We start from the raw sequence: 21,050 nt of genomic DNA on the forward strand, positions 1-21,050 counted from the left end.
TTTCTTCAGCTTTCCTAGTGATTTCCTGCAGCCTTGTTTTCCATCCTCAGTTTCATATAGGTGAAATGGAAAATACAAATAATAATTTTTCCCACTTCATGAAATATTAGCATGCAATTTGAATCACAAGTGCATCTTGTTTCTGACCTTCCCTCTGGCTGTATGCTTCTTTGGGGCTTCAGTATGTAGGGAGAAGAAATTAAGCCAAATTTGCTCTTGGCTATTCTGTAACAGTGGATCAAATCTTCACCTTATTTTATGTGAACAACTGTTAAGGCAATGGGACAACTCAGCTGAATAAAACCCTTCAAAGAAGTCATGCTATAAGATGATTTCTCTCCAATGGGGCTGTGATGAAAAGCGGTGCCTTATCTGGCTGTTCTTACTTCCATTGCATTGGGTTTAGCACTTAAGGCTTCCTTATTGTTTTGGTGAAATGGCTGTTATGCCTAAAACAGCTCTCCTCTTGGGAGATTTAGTATGCTCCATGTTCAGAAAAGCAATGCTGCTGCCCATAGCACTGCTTCAGAAGGAACAGCTTTGAGGTCTGGTGTAATGTGTGTGGCTTCCAGAAGAACAGAAAAGACCAAAAAAAAAATACATATATATATATTTACTAAACAATAGATAAGGCCGTCAAATGTAATCATGCCTGGGAGGAAGTGTGAATAATTTCTGTGTATACTGAGATATTTAAATAATCTAATTAGAGGAAGGTCATATACTGGAAAATAAAACATTGCTGTGCGGGAGCTAAAAGAATAGGGTTTGAAAGGACATTCTCATCAGAGTTTTCAGGGTGGCCTTCCTCTGATTTTTAAACGATGTTTTAATCCTGCATGGCTTTTGGGTTTTATTTATATTGCAATATAGTCCACAAGTCCAGCTGAAATTATTGTCCAGCTGTTCTGAGACCTATACAAACAGGCACATTGACCCTAACCAGAAACTCCCTGCATTTTGGGACAAATTTTACCAATAATTGCAGTCTGGGGTGCTGGTTCTCACTAATAAAAGTATTGTATTAGATTAATCATAAGCTCTTTGGGTAAACTGTCAGACGAAACAGCAAAGTCGAAGTTCTGGTGAGCCAGAGAGGTAGAGGTGAGCAGAGGGCGTAAGCAGGGACCTGCCAGGCAGAAAATGTCTCTCGTAACAACTCGTAACCGTGGCTCTGCATGGTTTACTGTTTCGGTTGGCTCTGAGCACACGTAGGAGCTCAGGCACTCAGCTGCCTGTGTCCAAAACGGGTGTATGGCCTTCTTTATGCAACTGTTGGAGCCTTTTCCAGAGGAACACACATGCCCAGCCCCACATGTCCCTGCGTAATCTCTTTAGCTGCATCTCCTTCCTTCCTCTTAGCATCGCAAAATACAAAGCACGGATTCAAATTCTGATCCAACCGGTCTGCAGGCAAGTCTTCTGGGTGCTTTTGTGCCTTAGCCTGGGACTGTTGCCGAGTAGCTCAGATTTCCCTGTTCCATGTGGAGTTGCCTCCTGGCTGTTCTGTGTCAAAAGTTAAAGGAAGGCTTGATAGACAATCCTGGTTGTTGAATATGTGTCAGATGTCAGTGTCACAAACAGATTACACAAACATAGCCGCCTTTAGTTAATGATCAGCTAAATCTGGTAGTTTGACATTAAACACACCCAAGATATGACACAAAATGTCTTTCATATCCAGGGCTCCTTGCTGGCTTTTCCTCTCACCTCCAACATCAGGGTGCTGGCCAGGAGATCACACAATCATGCCCTCACTTGCTCTCTCTTTTTGTCCCTCCCCTTCCTCTCATCCCCCAAAAGTCACAATTTCCCCCTTGCATAATGGACCAGCTTGTACACAAGAGGTGACAAGTGCCCCCTCCATCCACCTTTGGCATTCAAATCACCCTTCGCTTGGTGGTTTCTGAAAAGGGAGCGATAAGGCCTTGAGCCCATGCCCCTATTCTCCACATAGAGAGAAGAACGTAGGATCCAATCTCCCACTGGTACGTGCTCTAGCCATTGAGCTGTTGTATTAAAAAAGACATTACCATTTTCCTTGGACAAGCTTTTTGATCGAAACAGTCTTAAATCATTGGATTGCATGTCGCTTCATCCTGCTGGTGTTAGCTTTTGCCTCAGCACACGTTAAAGTTCGGGTCTATAAGAGCATATAATGAAGGGATTGCTCATTTTCAGGATCAGATCATGTACAGAGGGACCAGATGAAGTTCTCAGTACCACAAATGTATGCGCTTGTGGCTACGCCAAGACCTGAGGAGACAGAGAGGGTTTTCGAAGGTGACGGTATAGATAAGACTGACTCAGTAGTGAGAGCTCACGGAGCTTCTATTTGCTTCGCCTAGGCTTCCCTGGAAAAAAGTATGTGTTCAAATTGAGACATCTGTGCAAATCAGCAACGGGACAAGGCATTACTTGTTTTTACTTCAGGATGAACATGGTGAACCCTGCACCTTTGCCAGGCAGTTCTTTGGCTAACCACACAGACTTCGCTAGGATCCCGCACCGAGGCTGCAAACCTCTGTAGGCTCTTTCAGTAGAAACACACATATTTTACAGTACAATTCTAAAGGACCAGTGAGTTACATACAGTAAGTACTCACTTCTTCTAGAGAAAGATCAGATTCTCCAGAGCAAAACATAAAATAGAAACAATTATTCAAACTCCTTTTTTATATACTTTAACTTCTACGGACAAAAATGCCACGTAAGAACAAGGCAATACTTTATTTGCATTGTTAACAAGGACATACATATATTATGCACCTAATTTGGCAACATTTAACATAGAAATTGTAATGTCTTAAAAGCATAAATGACTGTAGAATTGCAGACGCAGCAAAAAAAAAAACAACCAACCAGCTTCTAGGAGATGCAGTGTAAGTGAATACAAATGCAATGGAGAAAAGGCAGCAGATTTCTCAGAGTCTTTCTGCTGCCCAGGTCAGAGGAAGTATACCAATAACACACCAACATCTATACAAAAGGCAAGAGCAGTACCTGAGAACTTTAACACAACTAGGCAAGAGATCTCTGGGCAGCACCCAGATCAGAAGGGCAAGAGAGCGCGCCCTTGTCGTAGTTCCTTACTCCAGCAATGCATGCAATCTGGACTTTAAACACTGCATTTCACTGTTACCTATCCACATTTCTGGCTAGGTATCTTTGTTGAGATGGCACTAAGCTACATGAGAGAGAATGTACGATAACTTTTGTGTTTTTCAGTAAGCATAGCTGAAGGGCCAAAAATTACTCACACGCCTATCTGACCACAACAATTTGGTTCTCTTACAAAAAAAACACCCTGGGGCGGGGAAAGGAGGGAACGACTCAGTCTGGGACCCTGCTGAGCGCCCGTACCCCACCCAGCCCGGCAGCCAGGCCCGATGCACTAAGGCAGGGCTGCCTGGGGGCACCGGTAGCGTTCAGAGCCCGGAGCAGCACATGCCCCGCAGCGCCAGCCCCGTCACCATCGTCCCTGGGGACAAGATGGCCTGGGGACCCTTCCTGGGGACCCTTCCAGGCCGCAGTCTTGACTTCTCTCCCAGACAGAGCCAGCCGCCGTGACGCAAAAAAAAAAAACAAAAAAAAAAAACAAAAAAAACCCAAACAAACAAAAACCAAAACAAAGGAAGGAGAACGAGGTGTAAAAACCCGCGAATGGGCGCAGGGGGAAAAGGGCTGCTGAGGGCACGGTCCCGCCCGAGGGCGGCAAGCGCCCCGAGAGGCGCCGCTCTCCCTTCCCTCAGGGCTGCGGGAAGCCGCTGCGGCGGGGCCCGCCCCGGCCCAGGCGCAGGCCCGAAGCCAGGCCGCGCAGACCCCAGCCGCGCCCGGGGGCCCTGCGGCCCCTCCGCCGCCCTCGCGGTTGCAGAGCCGGGGCGGGCCTGGCCGGCGGCGCCGCCTGAGCTGTCCCGCGTCCATTCGCCAGCGGCGGGGCGGGCGGGCCCTGCGCCGGCCTCCGCCCCCGGGGAAAGGAGGAGCCGGGGCTGGGCTCGGGCGGCGTCCCCGGGATGAAACAGCCTTCTCAGCGCGGCGGCGGCCCTTTAAATAGCCCCCGCCGCCGTCACCTGGCTCGTAGCGCAGCGTCGCCCTGAGCTCGCCCAGCATCCTCCAGCTCGATCCGCGGCGGCAGGGTACGACTGCGCCCGCCCGCAGTAAGTCTCCGGGCTGCGGCTTCCGGACGGTCCCCCCGCTGCCTTCCCCGGGGTGGTGGCGGCCTTTCCCGCCAGCTGCCGCCCCTCAGAGCGCGGGGCCGGGTTGCGGCCGAGGAGCCGCTCTCCGCCGCGGCCGGCGGGAACCGTTCACTGGGCTCCCGCGGATGGAGCCCGCGGGGGTCGGCCGCGGACAGAGCCGCCCGGTTGGGAGCGCGGCCGGCTCCCGGCCTATTCCCTCCACCGGGGAGGAGGCGGGGGCTGCGGCCTTTCCCGGCCGAGGGGCTCCGGGCGCGGGGGCCGGGCCCGGCCCAGGGGTTCCGGCCTGGCGCGGCGATGCCCGCCGAGGCGGTGGTCCCTGCTCATGCCCGGGGCTGTCTTGGCATCGGCGGTTCCTGGGCCTGAGGGGTGGCATTTGTGCTGGCAGGCTTCGGAGCCAGCGCGGAGGAGGTTTCCTCAATGGCCTGGGTGTGCTGGCGCCCGGGGAGCGGGCAGGCTTCAAAGCCCTCCCGGGCGGGAGGCAGCAATCGCGGCTCATTCCAAGAGATCAGCGGTGAGAAAACGCTTATCTCTATGGCAGCATAATAAAATCTCAAATCACCAACTCTCTTATTTCTTTGAATTATTGGTCAATGTTTTCATTAATAACTCTTGATTCTCCTCTTCACCCCTCCTCTTACTAGAGCAGTCATGTTTGAGATTAAGAAGATTTGCTGCATTGGTGCTGGTTATGTTGGTGGGCCAACCTGTAGTGTTATTGCACAGATGTGTCCCAATATCAAGGTTACTGTTGTGGATGTCAATGAGGCCAGAATCAATGCCTGGAATTCGGATACGCTCCCCATCTATGAGGTAAATGCATCCAACTGTTGTCTCTTCTTCCAGCCAGTGCTGCATTTGCTTCCCTCCCACCACATGGCATTTCCACATGGCCCACTTCTGGAGCTTGATAAGTGTAGCACAGTGATGTCCCTCAAAAAGAGTATTCTGGAACAGCTGCTTGTCACTATGCTCATTAAACTAGACTTTTGAAATGTGGTGCAAACGGGTACTTAAGTATTATATATGAAGGGCCTAGCAATGAAAAAATGTATATATAGTGGATTGTGCTAAATTGTACTGACTTTCTTTTGAGACCCGATTTAATCATAATGTAGTCCTACTCGGTTATAGGTATTATGTGCTGTGTTGTAGCGCAATATGAATGTGTAATACTGGGTGGTAAGATTTATTCCCATTCTGAATACTACCAAAATCCAATATGTGCTGCCCATCTTAACCATGCTGTAAGATGGAAACAGTCATGTTCCTGATTCACTTGTACCATAAACCTCCTATCTGGCCTGGGAAGACTAGGCCAGATAAATTTTTTTTCAAATGTATCACACTATCACTCCTTCATTGCCAAATGACTGTAATCTGAGAATATATAAATAATTTTTCTATTTAACTTCTCCTAGCACTTGTTATTTTTCACCCTTAAGGAATAGGTCTCTTCTTCCCTTCATTCTTTCATGATATGTAGTTTTTATAGGTTTGAGTTCTCTTCTTTAATGGAAGCGAAAACATATCTTCACTCAGCTCCCAAAGTCAAGGCATGTTGCCTGGTACTAACAGTTACTCTTGAGCTATAAAAAGTCTTCTGAATCCTGTCTGTGCTGTAACACTAATGTAGGTTGGCTTTTTTCCTTTTAAAGCCAGACCTGTACTGTGGCTCTTTAAGTGAAGATTAATAGACATCCGTTGTCATACATTTTTCAAAGGAAAATTTGTATAATGCTCAGATTAGCAGGGGAGACATGATTAAAGATTGTGACAACAAGTACTTTGTTTTCTATAAACACTTAGATTGAAGGAGTTAAAGTAAAGCTTGTCTTGGCATGTTTTTTTAAAAAAACAACACAACTCAAAACATCTGTTTCCTGGAATGGTGTTATTTGTAAGCAAAGAACATACAAAAACTGCCAAGAATTAGTTCAGACAGTTGTAAAATTGAGTCACTGCACAGTGAAGTTTTTGTATTTTTTTTATTTTAGTTTTTTTCTTTCCAGTGTCAGAAGTTGTCTAGTGGGCTGCCTTTTTAGTCACATCCCAGTAAGACCATAGTTGGAACATTTGATGGGTTGTAACACGTGTTATTCTGCCTGTGCTGACCTTTGTTTTCCTTTTAAGTAGGTATTTGGTATAAAGTGAGACAGCAAAAATGTCTTGCATAAGAAAGCTTTTGCTTTGTTTTCCTCTCTACCTCCAGTGAGCCTTTACCTTTCTGCCACTTAATCAGATATTTGTCATGATGGGCGTCTCTCAAGTTGGAGAGCTGATTGTCAGGTTACAGTGTATGACTTTATTTTTTAAACAAAATTAAAGGCTTCATTTATCTATGATAACTATATCTTAGTTAAATCATTTTATAGACCATTCTAATACAGAAGATTGCTTCTGTACACATGGTCTCCTGCTCCTTTTGTCTGTGTGGAGGTGTTAAGGCAAGGGAAAGTGTTTCAGCATAGTATGTGTCTCTTGAAAGAATCTCATTGAATTGTGCTTGTGATTCTTCCATGCTGCAGGTGTAGTGCCATGATAAATTTAATTTAATCCAAACAGGACTGGTTGCCAAAAGGAGTGGCCTTTATGGCCTTTATCTCCTCTGTCTCTGCTGCCTTTCTTTCACTGGATCTGGGCTTGCTAATTTGGTAGAAGACTTCTTTGTGGGTTTTTTTTGTGTTTTTTTTTTTTTTTTTTTTTCCTTTGTGCAGGATCAGTTTTAGATCTGACTTTGGGGAGATCATGGAATGTGTAGCTGAGGGAAAAGTTGGGACTTCCTTTTTTTGTTTCCAGCCCGGGGAATATTGTAAGACTTACTTCTTGAATCTACTTAACATCACTCTATAGGTATTTCTTTAATTGTTGCTCATGATAATGGAACTGAGCATGGGAATAACTGAAGCCTAAAATCTGGTTGTGCAAATAACAATTCAGTGTGGCTGAAAGTTTTGAGAGAGTATTTTGAATAAGAAAGGGCTTTTTTTTTTTTTTTTTTCACTCTGTAAATCTACAGAAGCTTTACTTTACATATGTCAGTCTAAAAACATGTTTTTCTACTTTTTTTTTTTTTAGCCAGGATTAAAAGAAGTGGTAGAATCCTGTCGAGGAAGAAACCTCTTTTTTTCCACCAGTATTGATGATGCCATTAGAGAAGCTGATCTTGTGTTTATTTCTGTAAGTCAAAATGATAATGTTTATGTTTAGTTTGGTTAGATATATGGGATCTCAGAGCACATAGTGTACTACTGAAATCCATGGGACTTTGATACTGTTCCTAGCTAGGGATGTAAAATTATTGGGTTACAGAGATGACTTATTTCTAGAAGCTTTTTAAAAACAGTGTACTAGTGGAAGAGGGGCTGGCTTTAATTTCGAGCTTTAATATTTCTAAGCTGTTGACACCAGGATCCAGTCAAACATAAACAGTGTGACCTTTTGTAATCAAGAAGGTTGTTACTAATGCAGAATCCAAAAGAACTGGTTGCTATTCATCTTGGTAGGACACAGTTGAGTTGTTTTTGTTACTTGCCTCCTCATTTCTTAAGAGCTCCCCTTTGTTAGGGCACCTCAGTACAGAGCTCTTTCTGGTAGTATTTTTCTCCATTCACTAAGTCTAAAACGAAGGCTACTTGGCTGGATGACTGCCGCTAATACAGGCCATATATTGCCACCTGTCCTCAGCTTAAAACGTGCTGCTGTGCTTTACGTGTTGTTGCCATTTCTTTTCAATTTGTAATGAAAAGGACCTTCTGTCTTAATCTAAATTATGTGTTTTCCCTCATATTTCCTGTTCTGTGTACTTCAGTTCAGCAGTTTTCAGCAGCTCTACATTTAGGGTTTCACTGCAATGTGGGTTTACACCGTAACTGCCTTACTAGCTGTAAGATTCATATAATGTGAATTTTTGCACTCCTAAGGTGAGACAGGAAACAAAAGGGGGCTGGCTGTAATCATGAAGAAATTACTGGTGTTTCCAGAATAAGGACTAAGTTTCACTGAAGCCTGCAGAGCTGCTATGAATTGCTCTTGTTTAAACTCTATTTGAGTAGAGGCCACTGAGCTTTCTTTAGCAGACAAAATAGGTAATTGAGAAAGCTAGTAATTCTTCTTCTGATATGGTAACTACAATAACTCTGGGGTAGAAGCAAGCTGGACTTTGGGAATGAAAATATCTGTCATTCTTAACAATTTCACCTCGTCAGTAGCTCTTGTATTAAGAGATCTGTAACACTTCTTCCCCCTCCATGTATTTGTAACTAGGTTAACACTCCGACAAAGACCTACGGGATGGGAAAAGGCCGAGCAGCTGATCTGAAATACATTGAAGCTTGTGCTAGGCGCATTGTACAAAACTCAAATGGCTATAAAATTGTCACTGAGAAAAGCACAGTTCCAGTACGTGCTGCAGAGAGCATTCGTCGAATATTTGATGCTAATACTAAGCCTAACTTGGATTTGCAGGTAAGCATAATCTGAGTTGTGTATTTAAAGGGTGGTTGTTGCTTTTAGCTTTTATCTGTTTTTTATTTCTATGCCTGTAGGTGCTGTCTAACCCAGAGTTCCTCGCAGAAGGAACAGCCATCAAGGACTTGAAGAACCCAGACAGAGTGCTTATCGGTGGAGATGATTCTCCAGAGGGACAGAAAGCTGTCCGTGCTCTTTGTGCTGTTTATGAGCACTGGGTGCCCAAAGAAAAAATCCTCACAACCAATACCTGGTCATCAGAACTTTCAAAACTGGTTAGTGTTACTCACCAGTGTTGTCTGCAGTGAACAAAGGGTGTAAGTGAGACGAAGCTCAGAAGCGGAAGTCCACTGATGCTGAGTGATGCAGCTAGGAAAGATGGACAAGGTTGGGAGGACCCAGTACACCTTTTCAGATTATCTCAGTTGAGCTAATAGATGATACCAGCTTTCAGTGAAATCCTTTGCTTACTTTTATTATGTTATTTATTACTAAGTCTAAGCCTCCAGTACTGCAGAAACTGATTACTGTAGTAAACTGTTTCAAACTCTGCAAGCTAAGCTTTACATTATTTTGCTTAGATCCCATTAACTGACACTTATGTATTAAACTAGTTACGTTAACATTTTGTATCTCGACAGAGTTACATAGATACTAAAATAATCCTTCCAGTAGTAACTGCCTTTGGTCTGTCGGCATCTTGATTTCTGGAAGAATCAAGTTCTTTGTGTTTTATTTACAGGCAGCTAATGCTTTCCTTGCCCAAAGAATTAGCAGCATTAACTCAATCAGTGCTCTGTGTGAAGCTACAGGAGCAGATGTTGAAGAAGTAGCAAGAGCTATTGGAACAGACCAAAGAATTGGAAATAAGTTTCTCAAAGCCAGTGTTGGTAAACAAATTTTTTTTTTAATTTTCCTTTCCCTATATTCTGGGCTTCTGTTTAGTAGTGCAATAGGTCTACTATAGTGTTTTGAAGTAAGTGATCTGATACTCTAAAATCTTCTATGGCAGGAGTGTGTGAAAATACTGCTGTAGAGTACTAGCATAAATCAGTTTTTATTGTACAATGTCTGGGACTGAGGTTACTCTAGACCCTGGCAATCATACTTGTTCTGAGAAATATTCAGCTAAATCTCTAGATGGTGGGAGAGCAGACTCAGTAGCTTGTCCATGTGCTTATAATAATAAAAAAACTAGGGCCTGAGACTGGGTTAAAACTTCCGTTGACTTCAGTGGCACCTGGAGCAGATTTTAGGGCTTCTGTAACTGACAAAGTGAGTAGGTCCAGGAGTTTGAGAGATTCTTAAGGCTTTCATTTGCTAGCAGTGAAATGCTGGGAAAAAATATAATGCTGACTATGTTGCAATGATTGCCAAAAACTATTTCATTTCAAAGACTGTGTTAGAATAGCACCTTAGTTACCTGTAAAATAATCACTTTCTTTTTCAGGGTTTGGAGGCAGCTGTTTTCAAAAGGATGTCTTGAATTTAGTGTACCTCTGTGAGGCACTGAACTTACCTGAAGTAGCCCGCTATTGGCAACAGGTACAAGTTCTTCACTAGTTTCCGGGGGTCTTTTTTTTTTTTTTCTTCTTTTTCAGGGGATGGTGTTTCTTCAGCACAAGCTTTGCTTGTAACTGTTACATTAGTTGCATGGAACAAGGAAGACATGAGTTTTATGCTATCTGCCTCAAGAGATTCAGATTGACATCTTCATTGATGTACTTCATTAGTATAGTCTAATGAAGTCCATGGTGGAGAGGCTTGCAAGAGTAACCTACTGTGCAAGCATCCAGGAGAAGTTTGGTTCAGTGTAGGACTTGGATGCATTGGTGCAGTAGGAAAGAGGATGAGCCATCAGTTCTGATATTTGCTTCAAGAACTACTGCTTTTACTCAGTGTGAGATGTAAGCAGAAAACAGACAATCCCTGGAGCTGCAGGAACTAACCATGTTACCTCAATGATAATTCATTGAATAGGGAAAAATTAATACTGTCTTGGAAGAGACAAATTGGTTTGACTCTGTCCTTTGAGATCACAAGGGTCCTTCTCCAAATGCAACCTACTTAGTATCTTGGCAACCCAAAGGCATAGAAACACTTACGGTTTGCTCTATGTGGAGGTGGGTTTTTATTTAACAAAAGCCTAGCAGATTGCATTGTTAGTGTAAACAGACTAGTTTAAAATGCTATTAATGCTTCTATGTGCTTTCATTCTGTTTTAAGATCAATTCTTTGGAGTGTTTCTATATGGCTTATTAAGCTGTGGACGAATCAGATAGAACAGCTGCTGCAGAGTTAGGATAAGGAGTGCTGTGTTGATGTTTTACAACCCCCTTACCTGCACCTTCTGCGTCCTCAGAGCGCTGTCATCTTGCAGATGTCTACCTGCCCCAGTCCACATTGATTGTGTCATGCACGTACATATAAGCAGCTGTGTGAATCCCTTCTTTGTGGCCTGAGCACTGAGCTGTCAGCAGCTCATCCCAGTGCATGCACATGGGAGACCTCAGACAAATCTGAGATCAGGATGCAAGTTCTGGAGGATGTGCTGATCAGAGCAGCCCCAGAATCCTAACTTTTATTCTCTCTGGCCTTTAGACAGCACAAGGCGCTCTAATACTGAGATCTTAATCACTTGAAAACATACCTGCAAAAAGAAATGTGTCCTACCTGTTAGCTTTATGTTTCCCATCACCACCCTGTTAAATTGCATAAATCTCACTGCTTTTAATTATTTTCCTCAAATAAAACTGGTTCACCAGTAGTATCCTTCTACTGTATAGTTTAAACCTTATGTTCAGCAGGCTGCTGCTGTTAATTCTTGCTTTGGGTTGAAAATATCTTCAAAGTCAACAGGGAAGTATAGTCCTTTCCAGTCCATGGTGAACACTGACTAGGTGGGGGAAACCTACCTTCTCTGTTCTTCTAGAGATCGAGTGCGCTCCATGTGTCAAGGGCTGGAGATCGAAGTATGAAGCAGGCTGGGAGGAAAGCACAGGAGCAATTAGACTGAGAGAACCCACTTCCATGTAATAGCAAAAATGAGGCACTTTAAAAATATAGTTTAACAACACTAGTTCTGTGCACTTAAATCTGTTAGTGTGGATCAAAAAAGCTAAAAGTATTCTCACAGTTGTTATACATAGCATGTAAGGAAGTGTAGGTCTGGCAATGGGATGGCCATGTGAGATCAATTACTTTAACACTAAACTTGTTTTCCATGTTTATGGCTAGAATACAGTAAGTTGTAGACTTAAAAAATAGCAAACTAAAAAAATACTAGCATTTGAACTGTATAATGGAAGATAGTATGTGTGTATATGCATCTACAGTCAGTGATTAAAATAGGATTTGTCTTGGAATTTGATAAATGAACTAAATTTCTTTGGATTACTTATTACTTACTTATTACTTTTTTTTTTTTGGAGCCTCTGTTAAAGTTGTATGTGGGTAGCTTGGCTTGATTGTTAGTAGAATCAGATTAGTTCAAAATGGACCCCTTCTGTACCATGATGTTTTATATAATTTCAGGTAATAGACATGAATGATTATCAGAGAAGAAGATTTGCTTCCCGAATTATTGACAGCTTGTTCAATACTGTCACTGATAAGAAGATTGCTATTTTAGGGTTTGCATTCAAAAAGGATACTGGAGACACAAGGTAAGAAAGTAAATTCAGTTTGCTAGTGTGGGTTCTTTAAACTTGTCACCAGCTATGCAGCTAAACCACTCAATTGTCTTAATAAAAACAGATCAGATACAGGACCTGTAACCTCTTGTCACTGAATTGGTTTGTAACAAGGATTGGCCTTTCTAAATGGGGGAGACAATTGATTCTTGACTACAAAACACCTGAATCATTCAGAAGCTAGAGCAGAGCTGTAGTCCTTATTACCTTGTGTGAGCAAAGGTAGATTTTGAGAGTTCTATTCTCCACAGAAGAGAATGCAACTATTTTTGCACCTTACTCTAAATTGCTATGTGAAGCCAAAATTTCAGCTTTGTTTCACAAAGGTGGTTAACTCTGTTTTCCTGTAAAGCTCAAACTTCATAGAACTCTCCACAACTGCAGTTTGTGGGAAATTCTTGTGAGACTGATGCCTTGTTAATTAGTACCTCTCTTGCATGATTCAGCAAGAGAGATGTAAACTTGTTTCGTGTTTGGTGGGGGTTTTTTGTGGTGTGGTTTGGTTTTTTTTTTTCTATTACTTTCCTTGGCATCCTCAAAACTTGAAGTTTGCTGCTGGCATGGATTACCACCAAGATGCTACATGTAAAGCTGGTGTAAAAGCTCTGGCATTGCATATCATGGCACTTGAAGACTTTAATTTCTTAAAACATGCCATCTGGTTCTCTGATTCACTTCCCCAGAGAGTCATCCAGTATCTACATTAGCAAGTATTTAATGGATGAAGGAGCAAAGCTTTATATCTATGATCCTAAAGTACCTAAGGAACAAATCATCTTGGATCTCTCGCATCCGGGTGTTTCAGAAGATAACCAAGGTAAGAATGTTCATGTAAAGCTTACTCTTGCCACAGCCCTACTGTCCCCTGAATAAAGAAAAAACCCAAACCACCCTATTCTTAAAATACACAAGATCTGTTTAAATATTATAAATTCATTTTTCACATTTTCACCATGGCAATAATGTGCTGCTGGCAACACTTATTAGAGGTTTGTCATAGCTCAGAGGATTACTGTAACTCTTCTCCCTTTCCCCATAGCTTTCTGTACTATTGTATATTTTTGTTCTGATAAATATTCATTTGAATATACACAAAGAATTTACTCTCTGCATAATTAAAAGGAAGAGAAAGAAGAATGTCTAGAAGTAGGGAAGACTAGTGTTGCTCCATCAGCTTCTTAGTGTCCTGAATCCTATCTTGCCTCAGTTTTTGCTTGCATATGTAAAGTAGAGATAAAGAAATAGTTCTGGAATTCACTGTAGAGTATTCTCCCCTCCCCCATATCACTTCCAAATTCATCTGTTCCCTTAAATTCAAGAAGACTAAGGTAATCATCTATGACTCAGTTTCTTGGGGAGAAGTAGAGGGTATTTGGGATTTTTGTTTTCTTATTGGAGAAGGAGAGAATAGAGATGAGTGGATGGGGAAGAAGGATAGATAGGGCTTCTAGAGGTGAAGAGAATGGAGGAAAATGAACTGTGATGAAGAGTGAAGGGTATATGTTATTTGACATGCCCTTGAATTAGAAAGGGATGGGAGGGTTGTCTCTAGGCAGCTGCTGAGGCAGTCAAAGGATGAAGGCAGCCCCTAGTGAGACTTGTATCTTTTCTAGTGTGAACTGAGTGTTATACAGCAACTGTGGTGTGCTGCTGTTGTACAGGCAGTGCCCTTTGAGAGCTGATATTTGAACACTCCATAGTAAATTCTAATTCTAGAGATGCTCTTGATTGTTTAAATCAAATTTAAATGCTTAACTTCAAAAGTGCCCTGACTCTATTCAGATGCCAGGTACAAGCCTGCTTTCATGTCAATAAGTAAAACCAAAGTGATGGAGAGTATGCCTAGATGAGTGACCTGAAACTCTCCTTGTCTGAGTAGGGCAAGGTGTAGTAGTAGTTTGCCAGGAGTGCACCAGATCGGTACTAAAGATGTGTGCAGAATAAGACTTTATTTTCCTTCTGTTACAGTGTCTCGGTTGGTCACTATAAGTAAAGATCCCTATGAAGCCTGTGATGGAGCTCATGCCCTTGTAATTTGCACTGAATGGGACATGTTTAAGGTAAAAATCTTATCTTTGAATTAAACTTAAATAGCATAACACTTTTTTTTTTAAATCTATTCTGTCTGCTTTAATTGCCCTTTACAGGAGTTGGATTATGAACGTATTCATAAGAAAATGCTGAAGCCTGCATTTATCTTTGATGGTAGGAGAGTTCTAGATGATCTTCACAATGAGCTACAAGTCATCGGCTTCCAGGTAATCAGCTGGGTGATGCCAATTCTTATGTTTCTTTCCTTCTCCTCTCTATTCCCTCTTGCTTTTTGTTCTCCAGTGAATAAGTGGTAAAGGAAAGCCTCTTCAGGTGAAGATTTAAATCTAAAACTGTCTGTACTTAAGTCTCTTCTTTCAGTACCTTTTCTGTTTTTGTAGACCAGTGCTCTATTAAAATCCAAGCCACATCAGCCTATGCCATCAACATTCAACAGTGTAAGCATGCCATGAAGCACTTCTAGCATAGACAGAGTTTTACTACTACTAAAATCACTTGAATGATAGAAGCATGTCAGCCAGGTACAATCAGAACAAAATTTACAAGCCATATCAAATACCTGTTTTGGTTGTGTTTCGCTCTGTGTACTCCTGAGTACTGTGATTACTTGCGTAGTGGCCATGGACTCTCTTGCTATTTTTCCCCTGCTAAATTACATGATTACTACACTGTGAACAGGCTTGTGGAAATTGCTTTAACCAGTCAATTGAAGCTGTTATGAGCGCATATGGTACATATAGCTGACATAACTACTTGGTTACATCAGCACACTCTGAAAGGAGTTGTTTAAACAGTCAGTTCAGATGTATGTCTAGAATATATTAATTAAATTTCTATTAAATTCATTACTTAAGATAAATTTGAACTACTTTTGATACTTTGCATCTTAGCTATACTAAAGAGGCTAAAGAAGCTGTACTAAAACTACAGCTCTCCTCATTACTGAGCATCTGAACTATTTTATTAGCTGGTGTTTTGTCCTCTACACATTCTATCCTTAGCAATTTCCATTAGTCTCACCTAAAAATTTGGGGAACCTGTCTTGTTCTTTGAATTTTTGCAGTATCTGGCTTATATGTGTCAGCTTTATTACATATTTATATAGAGTTGTCTGCCTTTAGCCTTTCAGAGTCTGTTTCAAAAACATCCCACTGCATTAAGGAGAGGAAAAAGCCTCTTCTGTCCTTATTTACTGGATATAAATCTTTAGACAAAAGAGGCCAAACCTATACTTTATGAATGCCTAAAAACATTTTGACATTTGTACTGATAGTCCTATGGAAGTTGAGGCACATCAATGGTCAAATTAGCAAAACACAGCTTTATATAGGCAAAGCAGGGGCCTGTGAAATGCTTTTTTTTTAAAAAACAAACAAACAACAACAACAAAAAAACAAAAAACAAAAACAAAAAAAACCCCCACACCTCTTTGACTTGTGCAAACTGGACGCATGAGTTGGGGCAATGCCAGACACAAATATAGAGCAGAGAATGGATTGAGAGCAGCCCTGAGGAGAAGGACTTGGGGGTACTGGTGGACAAGAAGCTCAACATGAGCTGGCAATGTGTGTTGGCAGCCCAGAAGGCCAACTGCATCCTGGGCTGCATCAAGAGGAGTGTGGCTAGCAGGTAAAGAGAGGTGATTCTCCCCCTCTACTCTGCCCTGGTGAGACCCCACCTGTAGTACTGCATCCAGTTCTGGAGCCCCCAACATAAGAAGGACATGGACCTGTTGGAGCAGGTCCGGAGGAGGCCACAAAGTTGATCAGAGGGCTGGAGCACTTCTATGAGGACAGGCTGAGAGAGCTGGGGCTCTTCAGCCTGGAGAAGGCTCTGGGGAGACCTTATAGCAGCCTTCCAGTTCCTAAAGGGGGTGTAGAAGAAAGCTGAAGAAGGACTTTTGACAAGGTCATGTAGTGATAAGACGAGGGGTAATGGTTTTAAACTAAAAGAGGGTAGATTCAGATTAGAGATAAGGAAGAAATTCTTTATTGTGTCAGTGGTGAGGCACTGGAACAGGTTGCTCAGAGATGTTGTGGATGCCCCATTCCTGGAAGTGTTCAAGGCCATGTTGGATGGGGCTTTGAGTGACCCAGTCCAGTGGAAGGTGTCCCTGCCCATGGCAGAGGGGTTGGAACTAGATGACCTTTAAGGTCCCTTCCAACCTAAACCATTCTATGATCATTCTAGTGTTCATGAAATATAGTCATGGTCCTGGACTTAGTTTGTTGATTGCTCATAGCCTGATGTGATTCTGTTAGCTTGCCACACTCACTTCCTAAATGTGTTTTCTCTTTCAGATTGAAACAATTGGGAAGAAGGTGTCAGCCAAAAGAATTCCTTTTGCTTCTTCATGTGAAATTCCTAAGTTCAGTCTGCAGGACCCACCTGTCAAAAAGCCTAGAGTATAATGTTTAATAGGTACTGAAGGAATTCTGTGGACCTTCTTAGTGATAATAACTGTAAGCCTATGCTTTTTTTAAGGAAAGATATTTTTCATAAACTAAACCTAATTTTACACTAGAAATGGTACCTGGTACATGTGAATTCAGTCTATTTTCAAATCTCTATTTTTATAGCAATTTTTTTTTTTTTTGGAGACTGAAGATGGTACAGACTGTTTTTAATAATGAATCATCTTTTAAGTGGAACGGTTACCTTCAGACTGCAGACTTCTTCCAGAAATGTTCCTAAACTGCACTTTAAATGTTTCAAGTGATACGAAAGCAAAAGAAATAGAACACCTTTTTACTTCAGTCCAGTTATGGACAGCGGTCAGGCTTTTTGGTCTCACCGATTCTTCATTTTCTTTTGGGGTAATTCTTTGCCCGGTTAAATGTTTGCTGTAACTGGCATTGAAGTCAAAAGAGCAGTTCTAAGTGACTTTAGTAGGATTTGGGTTGAGCCCCAAAGTAGAGCTAACTCCAACAATAATATCCTGATCCTGGTTGGGATCAGTGGGCACTGATGTGGTCTAATCTGCATCTGTTGGGAGGGCAGATAGTTCTGCAGGCATCTATCACGTAATGAATGACAGTGGACTAGCAGCTATAAGCTGATCCACTGGCACATCTTCACTTTTGATTCTTTGGTTGTCTTGCCTACATTCCATGTGCAGCCATGTAAATTACTGATCTGATCAGGTTCCTGGGGCAAGTTTTTCCTAAGTTTTTTTTTTTCCAGCAATACAACCCATCTTCAGCAGAGGAGCATTCTGCTTGTTTGAACATTGAGTTTAAACAGAATTACCTTAATTTGGTGTCCGTCCAAGTAGAAATCGGATATTGGCTTCAAAGCTACCTGATGGTTATCTTTTTACTTCTTTCCTGCTTACATACTTCATCTGAAAGCAGCTTTCTTAATGAATCTGCAGAAATTTTTCTCTGCTATTAAGAAATTATCAAAAATAAAAATTCAGCCCCATAAGTTAGCTTGCTACCTCACTTAATTAGCAGGAATGAATACTTCCTATGTTATCTTGTTATTTTTGCCTTTACTATTACTTAATTTCTACTTGTTTTTATTATTCTCAATTGGCCAGTGCTATTAAAATCCTTGAGATAACAAAGTTTGCATTTGACTTGTTGCATGGGGTTGCAAAATGGAGGGGAGGATAGAGAAGGAGGGCCATGAACAGGTTTCAGACTAGAAGGCAAAGACATCTTAGATGAATAATAGTAATGTTGGGATGTTAGAGAATTATCCTGTAGCTAGTCACATACTGTCTGAATTTATTCCACAGGTGTGCCTTCAGGTATGCTATATTAATAGTTAAACAAAGCGTAAGATCAGTGTCATCTTGCCAGTGAGTGCTATTATCAAAACTATTTTCCCACAGAAATACAGATACAATTTTAAGTTTTAGGGCAGCTATTTGAAGATTTAAGGAACTTGTATAACAATTTGTGCAAACAATACAAGACAGCGTTATCTGACTGAAATAGCTGTATCCTTGAGCCAGGTGCTTCCACGTAGGGGCTTGGTATGCAGCGATCACTCAGCGCTTTGGGCAGACATGCCTTGGGCTCTTCGTCTTATCACAATATTCTTCTGTGAGGAGCACATCAGAAGTGAGTCAAAGTGAGTGGGAATTATGGGGGCTTAAAATCAAACTGTCATCTTTCAGCGTGCCACCTCCTCTCCCTGATTGACTAGCATGGCTATCATACAACACCCATGGAGCAGGGATGACCCTGTGATAGAGTTGTGGTATTTGTAAGCTTTGTAGTCCAACTGGCAGGTCACTGTGCCTTTGCAGGCAGGCATCTTCTTGCCTACCTCTGCCCTCATAGCACCTGAGAGGGCAAGCTGGTCACTTCTCCGTGGGGATTAAGAAGGCGGCACTGACAAATTGTGCTCAAAGTGTCTCTTGTCCTGAACTATGTTCGGAGTAGCACAGGGCTGCTTCAGGGCTCATCTTAACAGGGAGGGTGAGTAGAGGCTTTGGAAAAGCAGGATCCTTTTCAGAAACTTGCACACAGCTGTAATTACAATGTCTTTTTATGGGACCTGTCCTCATCACCTTGAAGTGGACAGATGAACCATTAAACTCTTGTGTGAAGTGTCGCTCCTGTTCGGAACGTGCAAGAGCTATAAGGCTGATGTTTTCGTGAGGCTTCCAATGGTTTTTCACACTCTGTCCTGAGGACAAGGAGGAACTAGGTGCTATATTCCTGTTCTGTTTCTCCTGCAGACTTAGTCAAAGCCTGGGTAGTGACTTGTGGCTTAATCATAAAGATCATAAAAAATAGGCAAGTTCATTATAGAGGGATCACTCTAACTCCCCTTTCTTCAGAAAGGGGGAGCAGCAGATACTTTCTGAAGAGCAGCAAGGGGTAAAACTGGTACTAGCATTTCGCTTGCTTTCTTGGAGAGTCAGTTTACTTAGATTCTTGGTGGCTGCATTCTGGGATTGTGGGGGAGGATCCAGTCTGAACAGCTGGTGGAGCGAGCCTTCAGGATACGGCAATACTTACCTCGTGTATATGCGAGAGGACCTTACCACAGGCCCAAAGAGTGAGCTTTGGAAGCTTTTGCAGCACTGTGAATCATAAGCCATCTTCAGAGTACAGTTGCCAGGGAACTAAGAATTGGAGATGACTTGCATTCCTGTTTTGAAGGCTTGAGTAGTGCTTGTAAGAGATGAGTTTTAATGCTATTGAGCCATTGTCTATGGGATCTTACAGCATGTAATTCTTGATGAGAATTGTGTAATATGAGTAATGGACTCCTGTGCTCTTTTATGGAGTTATTAGTAAAATGCAATCCCACAGTAACACTGCTTTTCACTGAAAAAAAAAATGTGAATACAACAGCTGAACCAAATCCAGCTTTAATACAAGCCTCTGAATTGTAGGATACAGACTGTACAAATTAAGTCTTACCCAAGATGTGCACAGACAAATTCTAAGTGCTACGCAAGATGTACTGTTTTTCTTCTGTGTATGTGTGTTCAACCCTTTGTGCAGCTAAAACTAGTCTGGTTCCAGGCATGTGATAGCCAAGAATATTGCAAGTAAATGGAACAAACACATTTTTTACCAAGATGAATTGGTATAGGAGCAGTTACTGGGTGAGATTTTGTACTGGCCAACAAGTTTACACTTCTCTATCTCTTGAGGTTCTTCCGTTGATCTAGAGTTTATAGTAGTGCTATAACCTTGCTCAACAGCTAAAGTTTGGAAAGATTTGTAAAACGATGCAGGAAAGCATAATGGGTTATCTAATAGACTTAGCAATACTGGAGTCAGTTTTCATGACTTGCTTTTTCTGTTCCAAGCTGAGAATTTCTATTGCAAGCTGAACAACTGCAAAAAGTTGCCATGTTGTGGTAAAAAGGATAAATACGTGACATCTTCCCTTTAAATGAAGTGGATACCAATATTAATTGATCAAGTAGGGGGAAAAAAAAAATTAAAACTATTCTTAAATGAACGCTCTGGCTTTGTTGATTTAAACTAAAGACTCAAAGTCACTGGAAGATGCAGCAGTTCCTTGGTCAGCTGCATAACATTTAATTATGCCTCACACAGTGTAGTAGATTGATGTAATGATACTAAAAAAGACTATTCATTCTTTTAAAGTGTCTGTGTCAACTTGAAATCCTATTCCCAAAACTCAGTTTGATGTTTTCCTGATTGCAAGGAAGATTAATGTCTCCTAAAATATTTTATGGCTGCTTTGTGAAACAAACTGACAGAATGAAGCGATTGACATAAAAAACAAACCATCACTAAACATGAAACTTAATTGCAAACAAAACTGAGATAGTCATGAAACCTGTGCAGAATTACAACCACAAGTTCTGTGAGGGCTGGGTGCTTTAACATATAGTTACGGAAATACTGAAGGGGCAGTAGGGAAGGAAGATGGCTGTACAACCAGGATTCCTTAACTAGAAACTTTAGGACCTGTCCTCGAGCACTCTTAAAAACAAAACACCCCTCCGATCTATGAAGTTGAAATGTGATGGCTTTCCTTAGAAACCACAGCAAAACATGTAGTTAGTTAGAAAATAGCTTATGTAGTGTCTGAAACTTGGTACCAGCTGACAGACAGTTGTGTAAAAGCATGAGATCATCTTCTGAACCACCCGGCAGCAATTCATAAGATAATGCAAACATGGAATAACATTGGACAGCAT

The 21,050-nt window shown here is 41.8% G+C and overlaps 1 protein-coding gene across 1 annotated transcript; it reads left to right on the forward strand.

Moving 5' to 3' along the window:
- The first annotated feature begins 4,023 nt into the window (after positions 1-4,023).
- Positions 4,024-17,975, forward strand: UGDH (UDP-glucose 6-dehydrogenase). Its single transcript, XM_086747619.1, has 12 exons — positions 4,024-4,157; positions 4,838-5,006; positions 7,272-7,373; positions 8,460-8,660; positions 8,741-8,938; positions 9,406-9,553; positions 10,114-10,208; positions 12,198-12,328; positions 13,039-13,172; positions 14,324-14,415; positions 14,503-14,613; positions 16,708-17,975. Exons 2-12 carry the CDS (start codon positions 4,845-4,847, stop codon positions 16,816-16,818), a joined length of 1,485 nt encoding a protein of 494 aa, XP_086603745.1. The 5' UTR covers positions 4,024-4,157; positions 4,838-4,844; the 3' UTR covers positions 16,819-17,975.
- The last annotated feature ends 3,075 nt before the right edge of the window (positions 17,976-21,050 follow it).

The sequence above is a fragment of the Chlamydotis macqueenii genome, chromosome 4 (assembly GCF_036417535.1).
Source record: "Chlamydotis macqueenii isolate bChlMac1 chromosome 4, bChlMac1.mat, whole genome shotgun sequence".
Lineage (NCBI taxonomy): Eukaryota > Metazoa > Chordata > Aves > Otidiformes > Otididae > Chlamydotis > Chlamydotis macqueenii.